Genomic DNA, 26,645 nt, shown 5'->3' with positions numbered 1-26,645 from the left:
ATTTCTTCAAGGAAGATTATCCCTGGAGGTCGAACTCCCCTCAATCTCTATTTCTTTCTGATTAAAGGTAAGTTCTCATGTTGTTGAGACCAGGAGGTCTCAAGGGAGGTTCCTTTAAGGAAATAGTTAAGGTAAGCTTTCTCAATGCAGGAAATATGCCCTTAGTGAAATAAACTTGTGTAAGCCTGAACACTTTGGGGGAAGTTCCTTTGGGGAAATTATAAGATCTCAGAGTAGCATCAAAATAGGAATCTCCCTGGAAAATTTTCTTTTATTTTGGTACCAAGTGAAGAGCACACCAGTTAAAACTGACATTAAAGAAATTTAGATTGTTCTAAAATATATAAACATAAAAATAGATCCCAAGTTTGGCCTAAAGAAGGGACTTTTAAATGCAACCAATTAAAGGCCTTGAGATTAGACTTTCAGTAGGAGATAGGGAGACTATCAAGTATGTATTTCTCTTATTGTTTTGTCCATGTTTTTATTTCTTTATCAAATGCTCAGAAAAAATACTTCTCTTGGGTTGTGGTTAATGTGGTTTGTAGCTTCTGCTAAATTGAAAAATTTCGAAGGACAAAATGCAACTGGACATAAAGACTGCTGTAAAAAGGGGCTACCAAACACTTTAGAAAGATTAATGAAGATCCACAGTTTTATAATTGAAGGAGCTCTCCAGCTTTCTGTAATCTTGTGCCAAAGCATCTCTCCAAGTAAGCAGGATTAATTCCCACTTTAGGTTTTTACCCGCAGATTTAAGTTAAAAAGAAAAAACCCTCCAAGATAATTTGTCAGTCATTTCAGCACTATCCAGACTGAGTTTACAGAAATTAAACTTAGAAATGAAAGAAACAAAAACTTTTTCCTGATTGGTAAAACATTTGTGGCATTATAAATAAATGAGAGATGGAATTTATCACTTTAAATAATACCTGTACCTATAAGTTTCCAAATTATGGAAGCTGCTAAAAACATCTTAGTAAATTTTGAGGGTTTGCATATGAAGCTTAAGTGCCTGTCTCCCCTCTAGGGAAGGAAGGATTTGGAGTTGGGAAAGAGGTCTGAGATGGTTGGATTCCATTGGGATAAGTAGATTTGAGGCAAGTACTTAATAGGGAACTCACCCCTTTCTCTTTGTTCTATCTGATAAAGCACTTAACAGAAGCTTAACAAATGCTGAAATGTCTCAGTGAGTTTTAGGGTAGAATTTGTTTTAAGGAAAATAAGACTGTGAAAGTCAAAGTTACAGAGACTTAACACCCTTTCCCTAGAGACTGAGAGCTACTGTTTTAGGGGAATAAAGGAAAGCAGTTTCACTGATAAAAGAAAACAAAAAGAGCCTAAATCTTCTGTAAGCAGTTTAAATTTAATCTGGTACATAATCCTTCCTAGACCATGAAAAGAGGAAACATGTTCAGATCAGGAAGCAACTTAAAAGTAAATGAAATTTGATTAAGACATGTAAAGGGAGATGTATAATGAAGAGAAGCCAATGAGGCAGGATCATCTACTCAACCCCCATGTTGCCTGGGTCTACACTCTGTAATGAATAATAGGGAAAGACATTCACAATAAGGGGAAGTGGCTGGTTGAGAGGCCCAGAAAGTAGAAATGTATTTGGGGAAGCCTTAAGTAGAATGTTCAAAGCCTTTTATAATAGAATTAATTGTTTAAGTAAATTAGAAGCAAGTTCACCATAGAAAAGGAAAAAGAAACCATGAATTTGTAAGCTCTTAGAAACCCCCAAAAGTATTGCAATTAATTGGATTATTTAAAATTTTGTGTTAAATTACAAAGGAGGAATATGAGTGAAGATTAGTTACTCAAATAATCTGGGATACAATTAGGAAAGATGGTACTCTACCCCTGAAAGCCCATTCTAAGAATATATCCCAATCTTTTGAATCCTCTCAAGCTCCAAAGCAAGGAAATGGGAAGGCAAGGCTGATACTTGGAGCCTCTCCCCACCTTTCTCTAGAATTGAAACTGCAAAGCCTCAGGGAAAGGAAAGAGGATTAGGCTATTTTATGAACAACAACCTTTGCTGTGATTTAAGAGAAAACTTTTTAAAAGTTTATGAAAAGCTAAAACTGTTTCCATGAACCTTTGAAAATGAACAAGTTGTTAACTCTAGGCTCTAAAATTAAAGCACAGGTACCTAATAGACCAGGAAAATGAAGATTTTAATTTTTTGGTTGGAAATTTAGATTTGATTTGATTGAGATTTGTCCTATAATTAAATTATAATATGGTGAAATGTGTTCTCCTATCAATTGTGGCATCAAATGCAAAAAAAAAAAAAAAAGGGGGAGGAAAATGAATAGATCAGGAAAACTTGAGTTACACTCTGCTCTCAGAAATTTATTATCTCTGTGACTTAAGCAAGGAATTTTACCTCTGTTTTCCTCTCTTTCCTAATTTGCAAAGGGGATAGAATGTGTATCTACCTTCCAGGGTTATTGTGAGGATTAATTGATGTAATGATTGCGAAATGCTTAACAGGACACTTGGCATATGGTAAGCAATATGTAAATGTAGGCTACGGCTATTATTATTTCTTTAATTGAATGTAGTTTCTACCTACAGGATAACTCTATGGCAAGTTTCAGAAGTAATTAGCATAAAATGCCAAAAGTGATAAAATGAATGATATTCTGTGTAATATAATTTGGAAGTACTTTTGACTGAATTTATATCATCTAAGAATACATTTTGTTTCATGTTTTAAATAAATGATTATTGTCAATTAAAAATTTTTTCTTATATTGTGAAATTTGAGAAATTATTGTCAGAAATGCTATCAGAAAAATATGTTCTCTATTGATCTAATGCTGTCCTTTCGTGTAGGGCAAGATAAATTTCTATACCCCATTGCCTGTATTTTTTATTTCCCAGTTATATACAATAATAATTCTCAACATTCGTTTCTAATACTTTGAATTCCAACTTCTCTCCCTCCCTCCCTCCCTACCCATCCCCACTGAGAAGGCAAGCAATTCAATACAGGCTCTCTATGTGTCATTTTGCAAAAGACTTCCATAATAGTCATGTAGTGTAAGACTAATAATATTGCCCTCTATCCTACCCTGTCCCCCCCCTTTTTTTTCTATTGTCTCATTTGACCTTGTCCCTTCCCAAAAGTGTTTACTTCCAGTTACTCCCTTCTCCCATTTGCCCTCTCTTCTATCCCCCACACCCCACTTGTCCCCTTCTCCCCTACTTTCCTGTAGTGTAGGATAGATTTTCATACCAAATTGAGTGAGCATGTTATTCCCTCCTTAAGCCATATGTGAAGAGAATAAGCTTCACTTTTCCCCTCTTACCTCCTCCCTTTTCTCCTCCATTGAACAAGATTTTTCTTATCTCTTTTATGAGTGATAGCCTGCCCCATTCCATTTCTCCCTTTCTCCTCCCAGTATTTTCCTCTCTCACCCCTTAATTTTATTTTTTATGGATATCATCTCTTCTGATTCAACTCAATCTGTACTCTCTATCTATATATGTGTGTCTTTGTGTGTATGTGTGTATGTGTGTGTATGTATAATCCCTCCACCTACCCAAATATTGAGGAAAGTCTCAAAAGTTACAAATATTATCTTTCCATGGAGGAATGTAAACAGTTCAATTTTAGTAAGTCCCTTATGATTTTTCTTTCCTGTTTACCTTTTCATTCTTGTCTTGATTCTTGTGTTTGAAAGTCAAATTTTCTATTCAGTTCTGGTCTTTTCATCATGAGTGCTTGAAAGTCCTCTATATCATTGAATGACCATTTATTCCCTTGAAATATTATGCTCAGTTTTGCTGGGTAGATGATTCTTGGTTTTAATCCCAGTTCATTTGACTTCTGGAATATCTTATTCCAAGCCCTTCGATCCCTTAATGTAGAAGCTGCCAGATCCTGTGCTATCCTGATTGTATTTCCACAATACTCCAATTGTTTCTTTCTGGCTGCTTGCAATATTTTCTCCTTGACCTGGGAACTCTGAAATTTGGCCACAATATTCCTAGGAGTTTCTCTTTTCGGGTCTCTTTCAGGAGGTGATCAATGGATTCTTTCAATATTTATTTTGTCTTCTGGTTCTAGAATCTCAGGGCAGTTTTCCTTGATAATTTCTTGAAAGATAATTTTCTTTTTTTGATCAGAGCTTTCAGGCACTCCCATAATTTTTAAATTATCTCTGCTGGATCTATTTTCCAGGTCAGTTGTTTTTCCAATGAGATGTTTCAAATTATCTTCTATTTTTTCAATCTTTTGGTTTTGTGTTCTAACTTCTTGGTTTATCTCATAGTCATTAGCTTCCCTGAACTCCTCTCTCTTTTTTAAAGAACTATTTTCTTCAGTGAGCTTTTGAATCTTCTTTTCCATTTGGCTATTTCTGCCTTTTAAAGCCTCCTTCTCTTCATTGGTTTTTTGGACCTCTTTTTCTAATTGAGTTAGCCTCTTTTTAAAGTTGTTATTTTCCTCAGCATTTTTTTGGTTCTCCTTTGGCAACCTGCTGACTCGCTTTTCAAGCTCTTCTATGGCCTGAGACCATTTCATATTCATTCTGGAGGTACCAGAGGCAGAAGCCTTGACTTCCTCTGACAGTATGCCTTGTTCTTCCTCAACCTAAAGGATGGAAGAAGACATCTGTTCACCAAGAAAGTATGATCTTCAATGATCTTATCTTTTTTCCCCTTTTTTGGGGCATTTCCCCAGCCAATTACTTGACTTCTGAATCCTTTGTCAAGAGGAGGGTTGTAGTGCTCCTTCTCCCCCCAGTACCATGCTCAAGGCTGATATTCAGATCAACTGCCCAATTCCCCCAGGGGCTTTGAGTGGAGGAGGGGCCACCACTAAGGGCAGAGGTTCAGATCAGCTGCTCAATTCCCCCAGAGGCTTTAAGCTGAACTGCCTGGACAATGGACCCATGCTGCCTCCATGGCCACTATAGCCACCTGCAGCCTGCTGCTGCTGCTGCCGCCACTGCTGCTGCTACACTGCAGCCTCTGCCACCACCTGGGGCCACGGCTGGGGGGACCCTGTTCCCCTTGCACCCAGCTGGGAAAGCCTTCCCACACTGACCTTTGGAGCTTTCTTTGTCGCTGGTGGGTTGAGGGATCTGGGACCCTCCCTGCTGGGAATTATGCCCTGGAGGTCTGTTCAGGTCCTGCTCCTCCAAGGACCATGCAGCCAGCGCTGGGCTCCACTCCATTCAGCATCCTGTGAGATAGACCTTTCTTGTCAGTCTTCCAAGTTACCTTTGACTGGAAACCTCTTTCACTTGGTTGTTCTGTGGCTTCTGCTGCTCTAGAATTTGTTGAGAGTCATTTTTTACAGGTATTTGTGGGCTGTGGGGGAAGCTCTAGAGTATATGCATCTTTCTGCTCTGCCATCTTGGCTCTGACTCCCTATGCAGTTGATCTTTATCCAGTATATAATCCATAAAGACCTGAAAATCTTTTATAAAGAAGCTATTGATTAGCCATCTCTCCCCTATCTTGTATAGGTAAAGCTAATTTTTCTAGTCTATGTAATACAAAAATGAAATTCCCATTATAACCTACCTGGCAAGTAGGTACCCATTTTGTAGCAACTCATTCTACCTTTGCATGGCCCTCATTGTTAGGGAATTTTTCATAATGTGAAGACAAAATTGAATTTCTTTTAAACTTTCACCCACTGCACCTGGTTCTTTCCTCTAGGGCAAAACAGAATGAGTCTAATCCTGTTTCCATGTGACAGCCCTTTACCTGAAGAAAGATCTTGTGTTGTCATACCCCATTCCTACCTCAGGTTCTTTATCTCCACCTTACATCTCCAGTTCTTTCAACTGTTGATCTCAGTTTCCTCACCTATAAAACGGGAATATTAATAGCACCTACCCTCCCAGGCTTATTGTAAGGATCAAATTAATTAATATTTGACAAGTGCTTAGCACAGTAGGCACAAAAGACATGTTTGTTTCCTTCTATCTTATATTTTCCATAAAAATGGTCTGAAACAGCCCAAGGCAACTGACATACCTCTATGCCATTCACTTCATGTTCCAAGGAGTGGATTCTTCCTCCTAGTTTTTCCCACTGCTTCTGATATTCCTTCTGTGGCTACAATATAGCTTTGTGCCTGACACCATGATATTAAAAGGATACAGCAGTGGAAGAAGCCCAGGAAACACTTCCAGAGAAACAAAGGGATCATAAGGTTACTGTTATCATCAGACAGGATATTGTAGGGGAAAGTGCCCTGATTGGGTCAGAAGATGTAGAATCCATTTAGGGATTTACCACTTACTAACTCTGTGACCTTGATTGGGCAAGTCACCTCACCTCTCTGAGGCTCCATTTCCTCATCTGAAAAATGGAGATAAAAAATGCCTGCACCACCTTCTTCACAGAATTGTTATGAGAAAACCTTACAGTACCATGATCAGAATTTAACAAATACATCTTCTAACATGGGAATCCTGTGTGTGTGTGTGTGTGTGTGTGTGTGTGTGTGTGTGTAAGCTATGTGTTAAAGTTAACCTCTTTCTCTCTGCTGATTTGTCAGTTTCTGTGGTTTGTACGAGTTTCAGTTAACTAAGCTGAGAAAAACATTCAGTCATCTAATGAAGATGGGGTCTCTCACAATGCATTTCCATTAAGTTTTTCTTGATATGTATTAATGTTCCATGGAAAGCTACACTTATTTCTAAGTTTATAATGAGATAAAAGGGGGAAAACTTTGCAACAAATTTCTATCATAAAGGTCTGATATGCAGAATATATAGGAAATTGAAAAAGATACATAAGAACATGTCATTCCTTGTTAAATCTGATCAAAGAATATAAATAGGTTGTTCTCAAGAAAGAAAGGTATGCTATAAATAAACATGTGAAATGATGACCCAAATCAAAGGTGTGAAACACACAGTCCCATATTATGCAAACCACACCTTCAAATTTGACCAGAATCAGATAAAATATAGTTGAGAAATATTTTAAAAGTAAATTAAAATATAATAAAACATAGATAACTTTAATGTGTGATTTTTAAGTCTACATGTGAATATCCTCTCGTAAAGTTTAATGATCTCTGCTTCTGTTTGAGTTTAACACCATTTGCTCCAATTAATAGTTAACTTCTAATAAGTATTCATGAAGTACATATTATATGCTGGGCATTGTACTAAGCACTGGAGATACCCCCACCAAAAAAGAAAAGGACAAAAAACACACTCTGCCCTCAGATCTGATGAATTAATAAGAAGGCTCTAAATTTAAACAACTCTAAAGTGCTGCTCACACCTCTCAGATTGGCAAAGATGACCAAAAAGGACACTTGATGGAGGGGCAGTGGAAGATGAGGTGCAGTAATGAGCTGTTGGTGGAGTCAATCATTCCAGTCCAACATTCTGGAAAGTACTTTGGAACAAAACCAAAAGAGTCACTAAACTGAGGAAAAGTTTTGATCCAATGATACCATTACTAGGTGTAGTCACCCCCCCCCCCCAGTGCAAAAACCCCAAAACATTAAAAGCAAGGAAAGGATCCAAATGTTCAAAAATATTTATAACATCTATTTTTGTCATAACAAGGAGCTACAAATACAATGTATACCTATAAAATAACAAATGGCTGAACAAACTGTGGTATGTGTACCATGTACTTTATTACACCATAAGAAATGATGAACCTGGGAAGATTTGCATGAACTAATGCAGAAGGAATTGAACAGAACAAGGAGAAAAATTTTTACAAAGGGATACCACAATGTTGAAAAGGAATACAACTGTGAAAAACTTTGATCAATGCAATGACTGCTTAGAACTCCAGAAAACTGATGGCAAAGCATGCTTTCCACTTCTTAACAGAGCAGTGATATAGTGCAACTACAATATAGAAACATAAGCTATTATCCTTATATTTGGGAAATTATATTTCATTAGTCATTTGGAAAGAAAGGATTGCTATCATAGTATCATAGGAAGATAGTTAGCATCTATGTCAAGAGAGGATTGGCTTTGAATTCTACTTCCAATATTTGTTAGTTATGTAAACATAGACAAGTCACTTTTTCTATCAGTCTTGGTATTATCAACTATAAAATAGAAATAATAATAATAATTATTATTATACTTATCACCCAGAGATATCATGAGGCTCAGCTCAGATAATGTATGTCAAAAGTGTTGAACTCATGGATCTCAAAACTCCCCAGTGTGGTCAGAACCAGTGTAAAATGTAATTGTGATATGTTTATTAACATGAATAATAATATAATACAACCTAGATAATAATTTGTGGTTTTCTAAGCCAGTATGTGGTCTGCAGAGATCGACTTCTCTTTGAGTTTAACATTACATATATGTGATGGGTTAATGGAAGAGCTCTCCCAAACTATTTGATGAGCTTACAGGATAGGATGGTGAGCCTTTGTTTGGGACTTTTGAAAGCATTTCCCCTATGGATGGTATAGGCATGTGCAATGGCTCTTTGTTGAGAGGACTAAAGACATTTTCTGGAAAAGTCTTGATAAGTAGGGTTGTCACCAATAAAAAGTGGTGTGTTTGAAGCCTCCATTCTCCAGAAGAAAGGATTTCAGTGATGGGGGATGCCATTGAAATGAATATGTTTGCTCAGACTCTTGGGATGACAGACCTCTCTGTTGGGAGAAACTATCTTTCATAATGGGGCAGCTAGGTGGCACAGTGGTTCCACAGCATGCCGGGACTAAAGTGAGGAATACTCATCTTCATGAGTTCAAATTTGGCCTCAGACACTTAATAGCAGTGTAACCCTGGGCAAGTCACTTCATCCCACTTACCTCAGTTTCTTCATCTACAAAATGAAGTGGAGAAGAAAATGGCAAACTACTCTAGCATCTTTACTAAGAAAACCTCATATGGGATCAGGAGGAGTGGAACATAACTAAAACGACTGAACAACAACACCTTTCATAACAATCTCCTTATAAAATGGAGTGACTGCTTTCTTTGCTTCAGCTTAAGTATAATAGATTCGCTCCAGCCCCTTACCTTTACCCTGCGTATATCTCTCAGATTCAAATATGTTTCTTGTAAAAAAATATGTTGTAGGATTCTGATTTTTAATCCATTCTGTTATCCACTTCTATTTTGTGGGTGAGTTCATCTCATTCACATTTATAGTGATGATAACTCCCTACTTCTCTCCATGCTCTTTTCCCCTTGTTTATCCTCCACTCTTATTAAAAAGAAGTTTTCTAAGGAGACCCAAGTGAGTTTCCTAAAAAGATGCTTTTTTCCCCCCACTAAACTGCTTTCTATTTTTCTTCTATCTTTGAATTTTGAAATTTGTTCACTCGTTACAAAGGATAAGTTTGGAGGTAGTGGACTTCGTGAAGAAAGGAAGACAATGTAAGAAAAAATATGTCAACAAATATTTAAAATATCTTTAAAGAAATAAAAAAATCTTATATGCTTTCAAGGCAGAAATTCTTAACCACAGGTCCATAAATTTTTTTAGATATATGTTTGTAAAATACTTCTATATAATAAATGTATATATAATTGTATAATTGATTACAAAATATAATTTTTATTAACAATATTTACAATGTTTTGCTTTTATTGTTCAGTCATTTGTTACTCATGTCAGACTCTTTGTCAAGGGTTTACCTGGCAAAGACACTGGAATGGCCTGCCATCGGGGTCATAGAGATAGCAAGGGTCTGAGACTGGACTTGAACCCAGAAATAATTGGTTTCAGTATAAATGATATATAAATATATACATACATACAAAATGTTTTTTATTTCTATATGATGTTTTTTTACTTATATTATATTTAATAGCAAATAAGAAAATCAAAAAGTAAAAAGTGGTTTAGTAAAACTAGCCAACTTATCAATTGAGACTGATAATATCTTCCATACCTCAACATTCCTCATGTTGAGGAATGAAGGAAGAGAGAGAGATACATTTTCTCATTTCTTTTTCTAGGACAAGCTTGGTCATCGTAGGAACATAGGTCAAATATTTTATATGGCATGTGCAAATATACATTCCATATACTTTTCTATAAATTTATTCCAATCATATGTAATTATATACATAAGAATTATACATAAATGTAATTGATTTATAACTGGTTTTCTCTGTAATCAATCCACTGCTTTCTATGCATTCAAAAAATTTATTCTAAGATGGGGTCCAAAGGCTTCACCAGATAGCCCAAGGGGTCCATGACACAAAATGATGAACAACCCCTCCTTTAAGCAATCCCTCAAGTACTTGTCCTGCTCCTGACTTGACTTCTTCACTTTCCCCTCTACTCTCTCTAATCCGTCCCTCTGGTCCTATGACTCTAAGGGCCTTTCTGGTTTTAGAATCATGATGCTAAGATCCTATGAACTCTCTCAGAGCCCCCTGAAAAGACACAAAGGGAAGGTTGATTACTTCTGCGTTTGTCAGCCTTGCTGGGGCTGAGACTCTGGACATCAACAACATCCCACATGTATCATTAATTTTGAGAGGGGCAAACATTAATCTGGAAATGGAGAAGAATTGTGAAGCATTACAATATTAAATGGAGCAAAGTGGGAAGATATCAAATCGAATGTTGGAGACCTTGAAAAAGCTCCATGTACAGCCAGAACAAATGGTAGCAACAAGAAGGCAGAAATAAATAGAAACTAAAATTGTGTACACAACCTTTCCCAGTCAAAGGCAGGTCTGCTGTTTATTGGAGGAACCCAATAAGAATTTTAGCATCATAAACAGTGATTTTAAGGATTGTGACAAATTTTTGCCTCTGGTGAATAATCTATTCCTCCCTAAAGTAATGGGCATGGATGAAATAGACTCAAGATGAGAAATCATTATAATAATGGGATTTGTGGAACTCAACAGTTTTGATAAGTTATCATGAATCAAAATACAGATGTGAATTTCTGGAAAATAACAAGCAACTGAAAGTAGATTGGTGGCAAAATGGATAGAGAGCTGAAGCTGGAGTTGAAAAACATGTGTTCAGATTATGCTTCAGGTACTTCCTAGCTGTATGACTTTTGGCAGGTCAGTTAGTTCATTTTTCTTACTTATAATAAGAGAATAGTAAGAGCCCCTATCCCTCAGGTTTGTTGTAAGGATCACATGAGACAATTTATGTAAATAACTTTGAAAACCTTACATTTCTATGTAAATGCTATTTATTACAAAAATATCTATAGTGCATCTGTATGATAATATTATTATATGTAGTGCTGGCTATATTATTATTGTCTTCCAAAACTATTAAGATAATCTGGGAAGCTCATTTCAGCATCTCCCCATATCCTCCAACTCCTGCCACCAACTTATAAATATGAACCATCTTTCTCAGCCCCTTCAAAGGTTAAAAGCACCTGACAAAATCTCCTTGCTCCAATACACCAAAGAATCTCACTAAATCATCTTATCATGTATAGACCCAACAATTACTCACCTTGTCTCCCACCAGTAAAGTCATACATCAAATTGACACCCAGGAGATTAAAAGTGTACCCCCGGAACCATTAAATTTAATTTTTATGGTACTGAAACTTAGTTGGTGGAAAAGAAATATTGAAATGTTGGCAGTCATGAATAAAAGCCTAAGTCTCTCTAGATTAATAAGTGAGATCTTAAGGATATACTGACCATCTTACTCACTCTGTTCAACTGGATTTTTCTTGAGAGAAAAAAATGATTAAGGACCCAGTTATATTGCCATATTATATTATACCAAATTAGAATGAATGGGAAAAACTAAGAAGATGAATAAAATAAAAGTCACCCAAGTTTATCTCTCTTTTTGATTGAAACAGTGGGGGACTAGGTGACAAAGTGGATAAAGTATGGACTTAGAGATAGGAAGATCTCAGTTCAAATCAGACCTCAGGTACTTCCTCACTATGCAAGTCTGGGCAAGTCACTTAACCTCTATTTTTCTCAGTTTCCTCAACTGCAAAATAGGGATGATAATAGCACTCATCATCTCATCTAGGGTTGGTGCAAGTATCAAATGAGATAATATCTATAAAGCACTCAGCAAAATGCCTGGTATGTAGTAGGTGCTTAATAGATGTTTCTTTCTTTCATTTGTGCTAAGAATATTGAATACTGTATAGACTGTCAGACTCAGTCTCTGTGCCAGTTCTTTTTTGCTTAACATTTTTTTTTCACTTTTGGGTAGGAAAGTGGAAAAGGAGAGAAATATGCAAAAAATGACTATATTAAAACAAAGGTGTAAAAATCTTTTAAAATATAAACGAATTTTACTCTAGTTACCTGCAATGGACACCAGGGCAGCTCCTTTTGGGCATGAGCCATTCAAAATGCACATTCTCCAGTTGACCGACATTGCCATCTGCCTGCCCAAAGCTAGGAAACTGGGCCATCCCAGACATTCTGTGAATCTTGACTTCCTTTAGACTGTGTTTGGGCCTATTTTGGAGGGCAGAACTAGGCACAATGGATAGAAGTTGAAAAGAGGCAGATGAAAGAACTGCCTAAGAACATAGAGCTGTCTAAGAGTAATGGGCTGGCTGCCTCAGGAGACAAGGACCTTCCAAATCACTGTTAGGATATTCAGCTTCAAGTAGAGGGGGAAGAAGTACTCATCAATGATGGTAGAGACACAATTTCTTCTTTTTAGCATAAGTTGGTCTAAAAGTTTCTTAAGATCCATTCTGGTTGCTCAAACCTAAAAGTCTATGAGTTGTGAGATTAATGTACATTGGCAATTGATTTCTTGACACAGGAGAGATTCTTTTAGTCCTCTCCTGTTACCATTGCATTTTCCTCAGAGGAAGTATTAAAAGTTCACAGCTTAGATCATTAATATTTCTAAAGAGTCTAAAGCATATCATAGATATTTCTTTCATTCTCATATCATTTTTCAGAGGTGTCACTAGCTCTAGGTAGAAAGACTCAATGATACATGATGAGGGCACCTAAGTAGTTCAGTAGATGGAGTGCTGAGTCTGGAGTCCAAAAGACCTGAGTTCAAGTCCAGCCTATGACACTTACAAGCTATATGACCCTGGGAAAGTCACTTAACCTCTGTTTGTCTTTATTTCTTCATCTGTAAAATGGAGACAATAATAGTATGTACCCCCCCAGGATGATGCAAGGATCAAATGAGATTATGATTTTAAAGTTCATAGCACTGTGCCTAGCATATGGTTGGTTGGTTGGTTGGTTGTTGTCCTTTGTTCTCAGAGGACCAAAATGACATCACCATGATAAAGTGAGGTTTCAGTGTCTCCAACTGTGGCTGGTCAGACCAATACAAGCTCAGAATCCTCTACCACAGATTGGGCACAGATAGTCCATGTGAATATTTGGGGTGGATACTCCAAATTTGCACATCCTACATTTACTTTGTGCTGTCTCAATTCTGCTTTGCTCATAGAGTGTTGGGACTGGAAGCTCAATTCCGTGTGGACAGTCTCGGGCAGGTAAAAGTGGGACTTCTAAATCTTAGAGTCTTACGAGGCCCTCCATGAACAGCGGGGGTTCGAGAAGGTCAGACTGAGCTAGCTCGGCTAGCTCGGGTATTTCCGCCTCTCCCCCGGAGATACCTGATGGGTGGAGTCTCCCTGCCCTCGAGGTCGTCCCGGATTGGAGCACACCTAGTTACCTAACAGCACGGTATTGAGATGCAAACTGTGTGGCTGAAGATTAAGTAGGATTGAGGAAGCCTAAAAGCTCTCTTAGCACGTGTGGAGCCAAAGAGAAAAGTAGGGCTCCGCTTCTTTTCTTTCCTCTCTCCCCTCCCCCTCTCTCCCCGCTTGTACTTCTACTTCCAATCCCTTAAGCTTAGCCTTCTTAGGAAATCTCCCCCTCTTCATCCTAAGAAAGAAGACCCCCTGCACTTGTAACCGAAACCCTGTAATAAAGCTCAACCCCTGTTTGACTCTGGAACGTCCTTTCTCTCATACGTGCATCCGGCGTGGCCAGCCGAAGACCTGGACAGGTAAGAAAGACTCGGGTAGCCCAATACAGGCCTCTAGGCTTGGCAATAGAGCACAGCACCCTTTTTGATATGGGCATGCCATGCTAAGTGGTGCTGTGCCAGTGTCTCCCATGTTGCAGAATCAAATCCGAAGAAAAGTTTTGAGGAGAACTAGTATTAAACTGACTACTAAACTGAAGGTCTACAGACCCATTGTGCTGACCTCATTGTTGTATGCCTGTAAAACATGGACAATCTATCAGCGCCATGCCAGGAAACTGAATCGTTTCCATTTGAACTGTTTTAGGAAGATTCTGAAGATATCCTAGCAGGATAAGGTACCAGACACTGAAGTCCTTGTTCAAACTGAACTGCCATTCAAACTATGCTTCAGAGAGCGCAACCCCAATGGGCTGGTCACTTTGTTTGAATGCAAAATGTACGCTTGTCAAAAAGACTTTTATGGAGAACACACATGGGCAAGTGGTCAGAAGAAGCTATACAAGGACACTTTGGCACATGATAAGCACTATATAAATGTTAACTATGATGAAGATGTGAGCAGCTAGGTGGGGAAGTGGATAGAACACTGGACTTGGAATCAGAAAGACTTACCTTCGTAAGTTCAAATCCAGGCTCAGGAACTAGCTGTGTGTGACCCTGGGCAAGTTACTTTTTGCCTCAGTTTCTACATCTGTGAAATAAGCTGGAGAAGTGAATGGAAACCACTCCAGTATGTCTCCCAAGAAAATTCCAAATGAAAGACTCAGAAAGACTTAGAAACACCTGAAATTACTGAATACCAACATCAAATGATGATGATGACGATTGATGATGAAGAAGAAGAAGAAGAAGATGATGATGATGGTGGTGGTGGTTGTGGTGATGATGACAATGATGATGACAGAACATTCACCTAAAGTCACACATTGAATTAGAGGCTCCCTTCTCTACAAAGGGAAATGGGGATCTTAGGGAGTTCTTGCTTCCCTACATAATTGCCTATTTTGAGCCCCTATGCTGTCCAGCACATACCTGTGTGTGCTGAAAGGCAGGGACATCAGCCTTGCTCCCATGCTCAGGATTTCTATAGGCAGCAGACAAAAGCATGGAGAGTATAGATTTCTGCTTCTATTTACCAGTGTGCATGGAGATACCCAGTTCACACTGTATTCTAACTAACCCTGTGCATAAATACCATGAACTGGCTCTTCTATTGAGACTATAGAATGGAGTTGGTTGATAGAAGACACTTCTTTAGAGCAAAGCATTACAGTTCTGAGGAAACTGTCTCTTGGGGACTTCCCCCCATTTGTATTTCTCTGTGTTGCATATCCCTACAGAGAGGGTGATGCTTTGGTTGAGGCTATAAGGATAAGGTATCTCTGAAATGATTCATTTACTCATGGGTTAAAAAGAAAAAAAAAATCAATTTTCATGATGAATTAAGGGGAAAAGATTCCTCTCTGCTCATTTTCAGAAAGTCTGACTTTATTTAAACAAGTCACAAAACTTGGAGAGTGCTCAAAGTCCCCAAGTTGGAAGGGACCTCAGAAGAACTATTGTGCCATCTGTCCCTGAGCAGGAATGTGTTATAAACATCCTTCAGCTTCCAGTGAAGGGAAGTTCACCGCATTTCCAGGCAGTCCAATCCATGTTGAGACAGCTCTAAGTATAAGTAAATCTTTCCTTCATTGATCCTAACTCTGTCTCGCTGCACTTTTTACTCAGTGCTCCTAGTTCTGGTATCTGGGGCTAGCAGAAAAAAAAAATCTAATGATTACTAATTAGATCGCTAACCCCTCTTTCTTATGGCATCACATTCAAATACATAAAGGGCTATCATGTCCTTCTTTCTCCTTCAGATTAAACACTACCAGTGTCATGTGACATGGGTTTATATCCCCATGCCATGCATATCTCAAGAAATAGCATGAGATTTGACCTGTTACTAGGCCCTAGCTGGCAAAGGGGACTCCATGTTTGATCACTGATTGGCCTACCTGTCTGACCACTGATTGACCTGGGAAAGTCCTATGTTCCCAACAACTGCCTTGGTTAACTACACTTAGAGATAGGAATGTGAGCTTAGCAAACTTCATCTAATCCAGGTGTGTGAAGTTGGCAAATTTTCCTAGTCACAATGTTCTTGTGAATGAGCAAGTGGATGTCAATCTAGACCACCTGCTTGATGGTTGCTCCTCAGGGCCCCCTTCCCCTCAGGCCCTGTGAATTAGCCCAGCAACAAAAATCAGCTATAATGACAGTGACCCAGGAGACATGGGGTCTTGATGGGGATGTACTGCCCAATCTCCTGAGGTGTATCTGTGGGACTGAAGAGGGCGGAGCCACTTACTGACCTGGGAGAAATAAACCTCCTGAAATGTGATCTTTCCTTCATGGTAAGTCCTTACCAAACCATGATTTACTCTGAATTTAGCTGGAACACAGGAAAAAAAGGTTGAGGTCATTATAGACACTGATGCTGTGGATATTGGCCCAGTTTTCCACTGCAGGCACAATTGTCAACAGATGCTGGGCCTAAAATGTTCATTGTAGAGGTAGCAAACAGATGCAATAATTCAAATCAAAGAGGGCACAGGCAGGGTCAGCCCAAGGTAACCTGTGACCTAAATGACACTTGTCTCTGCCTCCATCCATCAGTATAGCCTCTCTGCCTCCTGCCTCCTCTGAAGTCCCACTTCATACCTGCTGCCCAGGGTACCCAACTGTGGTGACCCAACCAAAGCCGGATCTGGCCTCTTTCTGATATAAAAATGTTCTGCCCTGGCCCCATTCCCAATGAACCCTGCTCTTAATGAATTGTCCTGCTGGGAAGCAGTGGTAGGAAAGGGAATAAGCATTTATTTAGCAACTAGTAGGTGACAGTAACTGTGCCAAATACTTTTTGTTAACATTATCTCATTTGATTCTCATAAATATCTAATGAGGTAGGCACAATTATTAACCCCATTTGAGAGTTGGGGAAACTGAGCAAACAAAGGTTAAGTGACTTGTTCAGGGTCAAATAGTATTTGTCTGAGACCAAATCTGAACTCAGATCTTCCAGATTAGCCCTTTATCCATGTACCACTATCTACCTCATAAACAAATGTGACCTAAAATGAGAAAAAAGTGAAGCAGCTCCTCCCCTCAAGGAGCTCAGATTCTACTAAGGGGAATAGAGGATACATATAATGTACACACATTCACACTAATTCGGGGAGTCATGAAATGCTTCTGGAAGGAAGAGACACCTCTGAGCTCTGAGAGGGAGGGAAGGATTTCCAGAAATTGAGGTGAGAAGGGAGAGCATTTCATGCATTGGTGGGGGACAAGAGCCTCATGCAGAGGCCTGAAGGCAGAAGATGTGAAACTGCATCTAAAGAACCTGTTCTTTTAACCTGTAGTGGATTATTATGGAGAAGTTCAGAATGTTTGAGGACATGCCCTGAAGTTGTTGATGGACATGTCGTGGATGATGACCAAGTTCTCACCTAAGATCCTTTCATTGCATTGTCAGAGCCAGAAACCTGGACCACATGACACTTGTCTCTGGACCATCTCTCTGATCCAATGGGGTGATTTTTATATTTTTGTTTTCTTGCAGGGATGGAGCAAGGTTATTTAACTGGTTTAGAGATCTAATTCAGCATATATCTAATAATTCATACTGCACCATTCTTTCCAGTTATCCACCTGCCCTCTGCTTATATAATAGTGTTTGTCATTTTTTATGTGTTCAATTTCCTCTTGGCTGTTATTGCAACAACTTTCAATCTCCCTCTACTATAGAGAGATGATAGATTAGATAGATAGATAGATAGATAGATAGATAGATAGATAGATAGATAGATAGATGATAGATAGATGATAGATAGATAGATGATAGATAGAAGGATGGATGGATAGATAGATAGATATAGAGTGGAGTCAAGATGGCGGAGTGAGAGCTTGTACTCACCTAAACTCTAAGACAAATTCCTTCAGATACCTCTAAAAAGAGAATCTGAACAAATTATAGAGTGGTAGAATCCACTAGGAGACAGAGTGTGGCAAATTTTCCAGCCCAGGACAGCCTTAAAGGTCAACAGGAAGGATCTGTTGCATGGGGCTTGGAAGAGCGCACAGCACACAGACTATACCAACTCAGACCTTGTCATAGCAAAGCCAAGCAGGAAGCACCTGGAGGTCTGGAGCAGAGGCAGCAGAGCAGATTCTCAAACATATCAGCCCAGGACAGGAGTCCAGTGGAACTGAGTCAGAGAGAAGCACAGAACACTAGGTAACAACAGTAGTTGCTGCTGAGACTATCAACCTACAAATAAAATGTCTGTAAGTCACCTACTTGAACTTCCAGGAGTCAAGATGATGGAGTGATCTGTACATGCTATTCCCCTCCCCTTAATGACCTTGAAGAACTCATAGAATATTTCCCCAGGAAAAATCCTGGATCAGTTGAAGGGGTAAGCAGTCTTTTAGACAGAGAGGTTAGCAAAATTACAAATGGAGGCCCTCTTGCTGTGGCTGAAGGGGACCAGTGCAGGACCAGACCTGTCCCAGACATCCCCACCTCAGTGAACCAGGAGGAGATCCTGAGCCCTAGAGGGGTGGAGCCCATAATCTCCAACACCAGGATCCCAGGTGTGCCTCAGCACAGCCAGGGAAATTGGGAGGACACTGGTGCAGACAAGGTTCACCAACCACTGAGCCTGCCTGTGCTCTAGCTCAGGAGAGGAGACCTCCTATGACCCCATCCCCCACAACTTTCACAGAGAGTTCCAGGGTAACTCTGGAAAACTCGGAAAGACTTAACCTGGCCTCTGCTTTGGTACACCAGTCAGCTCAGCACCATGTAAGCTGCAAAAGTTTAGCTTCTAGCTGAAAGAACCAGAGGCCACAATACAGAAAGCCTCAAGTTCTAAGTTCTAAGCACAAGAACCATGGGATAGAGTCCCCTGTGCCCCAGAAGTAAAGATCCACTCTAAAAGCCAGAAAAAATGGTGATCTTCATAAGCAAGAAGCAAACCAGAAAAGAAAAGACTATAGAAGCTTACTCTGGGGACAAGGACCAAAACACAAATACTGAAGAGATCAGCACAGAGACTGTCCTTCCATCTGAAACCTCAGAAGGGAATATGAACTGGTGTCAAGCCCAAAGAGCATTCTTAGAAGAGTTCAAGAAGGATTTTAAAATCCAAATTAGACAGGTAGAAAAAAATTGGATAATGATTTTTAAAATATGAAAAAGGATGGATAGATATAGAAATAAATGTCTATTACTATATCTGCATATATATATGGATACATATCTATATCTACATATAGAGAGAGACCAAAGGACACAGAGAGATAGAGACAGAAATGGAAAAGGAGAGTCAGTCCTGATCTGGTTCCCTTCAGCAGCAACAACCCCTTGCAAAAGAGATGCTAAGACACAATTGTCAGTAACAGGGCTCATCTTTGAAGGGAAATGAAGACATATTACTGGGTTTTTGTGAGGTAGAGAAATGGGCTGCTTCTGAAAGTTGTCAAGTCCCTGTAGAATTTCCTTGTGGGCTCCTTGTAGCAAGGTGTAGTGGAAAGATAAGAAGGCTAGCAGTCAGGAAGCTCAGGGTTCAAGTTCAGCTGCTCATATTTCCTAGTTGTCTGTTTTCCACTTACTTCTCTAGGTCTAAAAGTGGAAGAGGAGTCATCTCTCTGCCTTGATACAGGCAATTCCAACCCTGGAGCCTCAATTGTCCATTAAATCACAGATATGTCAGTTTTTTTTAATCAATTGTAAGCTGCCAATTGCTTCCATACTGCTATACCCAAAGTCCATTTTCATAATGCCCCTCTCCACGTTATTGCCTTCTAGTCAACCTTCTCCAAGTATGACTGTACCCATAGTCAGTCAGTACTCTGTGCCGCTGTTATCATCCTGATCGATTTCTTCCCAGCTCTCCAAAACCTCTTTCCTTCCCAAATGAATTTGTCCCAGGTAAAAGAATTCAGAGTCTTCAATCTGGCTTAACAAATGGTGGCATATGTATAGAGTGGAACATTATTGCCTTTAAGAAATGACAAATATGGGTGGAGTCAAAATGGCAGAGTGGAAAGACACACCTACTCTAGCTCTCCCCCCATAGCCCATTAAATACCTGTAAGACATGACACTAAACAAATTCTAGAGCAGCAGAAGCCACAAAATGACAGAATGAAAGAGATTTCCAGCCCAAGACAGCTTGGAAGACCAACAGGAAATGTCTATCACACAGTGCTCAGAGTGGAGCGCAGCCCAGCATGGGCTACACAACATGGCAGGGAGAGGACCAGAGTAGATCTCAGGAGGCAGAATCCCAGGCAGCAGCTGCAGTTCCCACATTACTTGACCACAAAATGCCAAAGGCAGCTTCAAAGGTCAATGAGAAAGTGTTTTCACCTGGGTGAGAAGGGAACTCAGTCTGGCCCTGGCAGCCCCAAGACAGCAGCAGTCACTGTGGCACAATATCCATTTTAGTAGCCCTCAGCCTAAAGACTCTGGGGGAATTGAGCAGCTGATCTGAATCTCAGCCCTGAGTGATAGTCTTGGGGTGAGGAGGAGCGCTGTCATGGTGGAGCTGGTGGAGGTTCTGGAGGGGGAATTTTACTCGCAGATCCTGGGCAGAAAAGCTTGTAGTTGCTCCCAGAACAGAGAGAAGGCCAAGAAAGGAGTAAATTCCTCTCCTGTGACTGTGCCACCTTGGAGGAACTGAGAACTTACAGGTCCCCAGAGTAGACCCTCCTTTTGACGAAGGACTCAAAAGTCAAGTAACTGACTGGGAAAAGGGCCATAAAAGGGAGAAAAAATGACTATAAAAGGTTACTTTCTTGGTGAAAAGGTATTTTCTTCCATCCCTTTGGATGAGGAAGAACAAAGCATCCCATCAGAGGAAGACATAAAAGTCAAGGCTTCTACATCCAAAACCTCCAAAATAAATATGCAATGGTCTCAGGTCTTGAAAGAGCTCAAAAGGGATTTTGAAAATCAAGTAAGAGAAGTGGAGGAAAAATTGGGAAGAGAAATGAGAGTGATGCAAGAAAATCATGAAAAGTGAGTCAATAGCTTGCTAAAGGAGATTCCAAAAAATGCTGAAGAAAATAACACCTTTAAAAATACGCTAACTCAATTGACAAAAGAGTTCCAAAAAACCAGTGAGGAGAAGAATGCTTTCAAAAGCAGAATTAGTCAAATGGAAAAGGAGGTTCAAAAGCTCACTGAAGAAAACAGTTCTTTAAAAATTAGAATGGAGCAGATGGAAGCTAATGACTTTAATGAGAAACCAAGAAATTACAAAACAAAACCAAAAGAATGAAAAAATAGAAGACAATGTGAAATATCCCATTGAAAAACAACTGACCTGGAAAATAGATCCAGGAGAGACAATTTTAAAATTATGGGGCTACCTGAAAACCATGATCAATAAAAGAACCGAGACATCATCTTTCATGAAATTATCAAGGAAAACTACCTTTATATTCTAAAACCAGAGGGCAAAATAAATATTGAAAGAATCCAGTGATCACCTCCTGAAAGATATTTAAAAGAAAACTCCTGGGAATATTGTAGCCAAATTCAGAGTTCCCAGGTTAAGTAGAAAATATTTCAAGCAGCCAGAAAGAAACAATTCAAGTACTGTGGAAATACAATCAAGATAACACAAGACCTAGCAGCTGTTACATTAAGGATCACAGGGCTTGGAATATGATATTTCAGAAGTCAAAGGAACTAGGCTTAAAGCTAAGAATTACCTACCCAGCCAAACTGAGTATAATACTTCAGGGGAAAAAATGTCATTCAGTGAAATAGAGGACTTTCAAGCATTCTTGATGAAAAGACCAGAGCTGAATAGAAAATTTGACTTTCAAACACAAGAATCAAGAGAAGCATGAAAAGGTAAACAAGAAAGAGAAATCATAAGGGACTTACTAAAGTTGAACTGTTTACATGGAAAGATAATATTTAACTCTTGAAACTTTTCTCAGTATTTGGGTAGTTGGAGGGATTACAAACACACATACACACACACACACACACACACACACACACACACACACACACACATATATATATATATATATATACAGAGAGAGAGAGAGGGAGAGGGAAAGAGGGTGAGTTGAATAAAAAAGAATGATATCTAAAAGTATATAATTAAGGGATGAGAGAGGAACATATTGGGAGGAGAAAGGGAGAAATGGAATGGGGCAAATTATCTCTTTTAAAAGAATCAAGAAAAAGCTTTTCCAATGGAGAGGGAAAGAGGGAAGGTTAAAGGGAAAAAGTGAAGCTTACTCTCATCACATGTGGCTCAAGGAGGGAATAACATGCACGCTCAATTTGGTATGAAAATCGAACACTACAGGAAAGTAGGGGAGAAGGGGATAAGTGAGGTGTGGGAGGATGATAGAAGGGAGAGCAAATGGGAAGAGAGAGTAATTAGAAGTAAACAAGTTTGGGGAGGGACAAGGTCAAAAGGAAGAATAGAATAAATGGGGGGGCAGGATAGGAAGGAGGGAAATATAGTTAGTCTTTCACAACATGACTATTATAAAAGTCTTTTGCATAACTACACATGTATAGCATATATTGTATAGGTTATCATCTCATTGGGGATGGATGGGGAGGGAAGAAGGGAGAGAAGTTGGAACACAAAGTTTTAGGAATGAATATTGAGAATTGTTTTTCCATGCAACTGGGAAATAAGAAATACAGGTAATGGAGTATAGAAATCTATCTTGCCCTACAAGAAAAGAGAGAAGATGGGGATAAGGGAAGAGAGGGGTGTGATAGAAAGGAGGGCAAATTGGAGGAAGAGGTAATCAAAATGCACAGTGTCTTGGGGTGGGGGGAGGGGAGGGATGGGGAGAATATTTGGAACTCAAAATTTTGTGGAAATGAATGTTGAAAACAAAAAATCAATATGCAAATAAATAAATGAAATTTAAAAATAAGTAAATAAATAAATAAAAGCAGACAAAAAGAGAAATGACAAATATAAAGAAATCAGAGAAACATGGAAAGACCTGAATGAACTGATGCATATTGAAGAAAGCAGGCTTTCTTCCAAATTAGTATGTACCAAATTAGTATAGTGATAGGAATGGAAAGAAAAAAATAAAAAATCTGAACTCAGATGAAAGGCAATAAACAAAGGATAGAAAACAAAATGTATTTATCAACACTAAGAATAGCATTAATACACTATTATTCAATATGATACATACAATAAAAATAGCTAGCATTTATATTGCATCCCATATGTGCTAAGTGCTTTCCAATTATTATTTCATTTTATCCTCATAACCCCTCTGGGAAGTAGCTGCTGTTATCTGCATTTTGCAATGCATGAAATTGAGGGAAGCAGTTGCAAAAAGTGACTTGCCCAGAGACACACAGTATTTGTCTCCTCTTGTCAGAAAAGTAGGTGACTATGGAGGCAGAAACTAAAATATGCAATGGTACAGTGGATATTTGGAGTCAGTATGACAAAAGTTTGAACCATGACTCTACCACTAGTTTGTCATCTCTGAACAAGCCAAGAGTATTATTAGGGTCTTGTCAATGGCTCAACTTCCTCATTGCAAAATGAGTGTGCTAAACTCAATGATCTTTATAGTTCTAAATCTATGATCCTGGGATCCTATGAGACATAATTGTTTCACTGTGTGATTGACTTTGCTTGACTGTTTTTTGTAATAATTAGCACTTTTCCAATATTCTCTCATTTCTCATTTCCTGGGAGGCAAACATTGTCCTACTTTACAAATGAGGAAATTGAGGCAGTATCTGAATATCTTAGTATCTGAGGCCAGATTGAACTTAAACCTTCCTGACATCAAGTCCAGGGCCTTATGCCCTGTGCACCTTTGTAGACTACGTTATTACAAAGGAAGGGTCCATTGCCAGGAAGAGGGACTGTATATTGGGAAGTAACTGTAGAATAAAAGTGAAAAACAGGTATAAAGCTTTAAAAAACAAATTCTCTATTCATTTTCCTTTCCCATCCATCTTTATTTTTCTTTTCTTAATAGAATACTATGTTAGGTATTCTCCCAGCCTTGGCTATCTTTGTGACATTTTGTGATGCTGATTGTACATTCAGGCCCTTGGAGATCATTGCAGGAGTTGTACCAAAAGGTAAATCTTTCTTTGCTCCTGTTTCCTGTCTCTAGGGAAAGGAGGATTTGTTTAGGAGGAAAAATGACTGAGGCAAGCTAGAATGGCCTATGTCCACTGAAGCCAAGACCCATAGAATGGAAATAAGGGGCAAAAGGTGGGAAAAGTAGATTTAATCTAAGGATGTGTCTGAGATGGAGAAAATAGTCAACTTTCTAAATATACATGGAAGGTCTTTCCCCCATCATCACATAATTAGGAGTTAGTACCTATTATCTACATATGATATATTTCTAAGGGACAGTATGTGTTAGTGGTTAGAGAGCTAAGATTGAAGTTTGAAAGATCTGGGTTTAAATCCTACTTCTGACACTTGATTAGCTTTGTGATGCTGGACAAACTATAGCCCTCTCTATGCCTCAAACACTTACCTACTTAAGTCATCAAGCATCCATTTTATATCTACTGTGTGCAAAAGGTTGCAGCTACAAAGGCAAAATTAATCTTGGAAAGGAAATTAAGAGGAAAAGTAAAGATACCTTAAAAAAAAAAGTCCCCGCCCTCATGGAGCTTATGTCCTACTCTGGATCTGCTAACACTTATCTTGCAGATTAGCATATTAGATGTTTCCAATTGTCACTGTGAAGGTTTGGGGAATGACTTAAGGGCTGTTCTTAACTGAATGGGGTGTGAAGCAGTGGAGGAGATTGACAAGGGAAATGGTAGAACCTCCTCTGAAGGTCTTTAAAAGTGGCCCAGATTTTCCATTCTTAGGATGGTTTAGTGTAGTACCATTAAATGTGGCTTGAAGGACCTAGCTGCAATTTAACTGAAAATTTGCTACATGTTCTGTCTTAGGTTGCAAGGATGGTAATGGTGCATTTGTCGAATTTGGTACTCAATGGGAATCTAATTGTGTGCGCTGTACATGTTATTTAGGACTTGGACTAAATTGCTGCAGCACGTGAGTACACAGTTGACACTAAAAAGACAGATGGAAAATGACAGAATCTCTAAGCCAGAAGGGACATCAGGGTCTATGGAGTAGAACCCATCTGGGAACTAGAAATCCCTATTCAACAGGTACCCAATGGGCCTTTGTTTGAAGGCTTTCAGTGACGGCAACTCCTTCTCCTTCTGGAAAGTTCTCATTGCTAGGAAGCTTTCCTCTCATAGCACTTAATTACAGAGTCTTCCCAGCCTCCATCCCCAGCTCTCAGCTCTGTCCCCTGAGGCCAAGCAAGCTGATCAATTCTATTCCCTCTTCCCTGTGACAGAAGGTTCCCTTCTTTGGGCTGTGATTCCTGTATTGCTCCTTTGACAATGATTTTCATTCTCTCCATTTTTGTTATCCTGTGAATGTGCCCCAGATGATCAGTTTCCTTTCTAGAAGGTTACTCCCTGAACTAGACATGGTATTCTGGATGTAACCCAATGAGGAAAGAGTAGAGCAAGACTTTAACCTCTCTAGTGGAAACACTGCATGGAGTACTAGGCTTGGTGTTGAGAAGACTTGAGTTCACAACCTTTTTCAGACCCTTATACATTATCTGTATAACCCTGGAAAAGTTTATTTGACTTCTGTGAGCCTCTATTTCCTCTTTCACTAAAAAAGAGAGGATTTTGACCTTGATTACTTCTAAAGTCCCTTCCAGTTTGAAATCTAAGATCTGTGATACTTTTATATTGAAATCTCAGCTCAAAATCTGATTATCTGTGATCAAGTCAATTGAACAATCTTAGCTTCAGTTTCCTCCTCTGTTAAAGAAAAGGCAGGTGGTGAGGGGGGCCGTTGTTGAACTTGGCAACTTCTAAGGTCCATTAGTGTTTGAAATCTAGGATCTGTTATACTTTTCTGCTTAAATCCAATGTCAGAAACTTATTAGCTGTGTGACCCTGGCATTCAGTGCCAACTAGCTAGTATCTAAGACCTAATGTGTTCTCTCCTCCATCTCTACTTGTTGGCAGTTTGAGGTGACTTATTCAATGGTTGGGGAGGACAAATGGTTCATAATCAGAGGCTGCCTGGAATAAGGAAAAGAGACTTAATAAATTATTCATCATTTCCCAAGGACCACCCTAATCTCTGTGCAATTTTCTTTCACCAACAGGGTGATAAGGCCTAAGAACTATGACAAAGTCAAGTGCAAGGAAATCTTCAACAAGTTCACCTGTAGCATGTATGCTGTACAGAAAGCCAATCCCAGTCTAGCCTGCGAAGTCAATCAGTATGTAGGCTAATAACTCTACCTCTTCCTCCTGATGTTGCTGCCAACGTAATTGCATCCCAGTGGACCTTGTCATCACTTGAAGAATGGGCCCTTTCCTTGAAATTCAGAGCACCAGGGCTCTCATAAACTTGTAGGCATTACATTGGATCTTCATTGTACTGAAAGCATTTTCAAGTCTTAACCACGTTGATTCAAACCACAGATTGACACCTCTCTGGCTCCTGAAATCCTCTACATATCTAGGTTGTACCCATATCGCCTGCAACCTGCTGTCTGATGAATACCCAAGAAAATACATTGTCCTATAGCATGAAATGGATCTGTTCTTTTCTCTTTAAAGAATCAATGTCTAA

At 39.1% G+C, this 26,645-nt stretch overlaps 1 protein-coding gene across 2 annotated transcripts; it reads left to right on the top strand.

Annotated features, from left to right (window-relative positions):
- LOC140517353 (beta-microseminoprotein-like) lies at positions 1–26,645 on the top strand. Of its 2 annotated transcripts, none has more exons than XM_072628527.1 (4): positions 1–67; positions 23,977–24,082; positions 24,920–25,025; positions 26,173–26,645. In XM_072628527.1, exons 2-4 carry the CDS (start codon positions 23,983–23,985, stop codon positions 26,300–26,302), a joined length of 336 nt encoding a protein of 111 aa, XP_072484628.1. In that variant the 5' UTR covers positions 1–67; positions 23,977–23,982; the 3' UTR covers positions 26,303–26,645. The 2 variants fall into 2 exon arrangements, 1 of the variants encoding a protein (XP_072484628.1); XR_011971553.1 differs by lacking the exon at positions 1–67 and adding an exon at positions 16,080–16,322.

This window comes from Notamacropus eugenii, chromosome 1 (genome assembly GCF_028372415.1).
Source record: "Notamacropus eugenii isolate mMacEug1 chromosome 1, mMacEug1.pri_v2, whole genome shotgun sequence".
In the NCBI taxonomy this organism is placed as follows: Eukaryota; Metazoa; Chordata; class Mammalia; order Diprotodontia; family Macropodidae; genus Notamacropus; species Notamacropus eugenii.
Note: the sequence above shows the minus strand (reverse complement) of the source record. Positions and strands in the feature narration are given on the sequence as shown.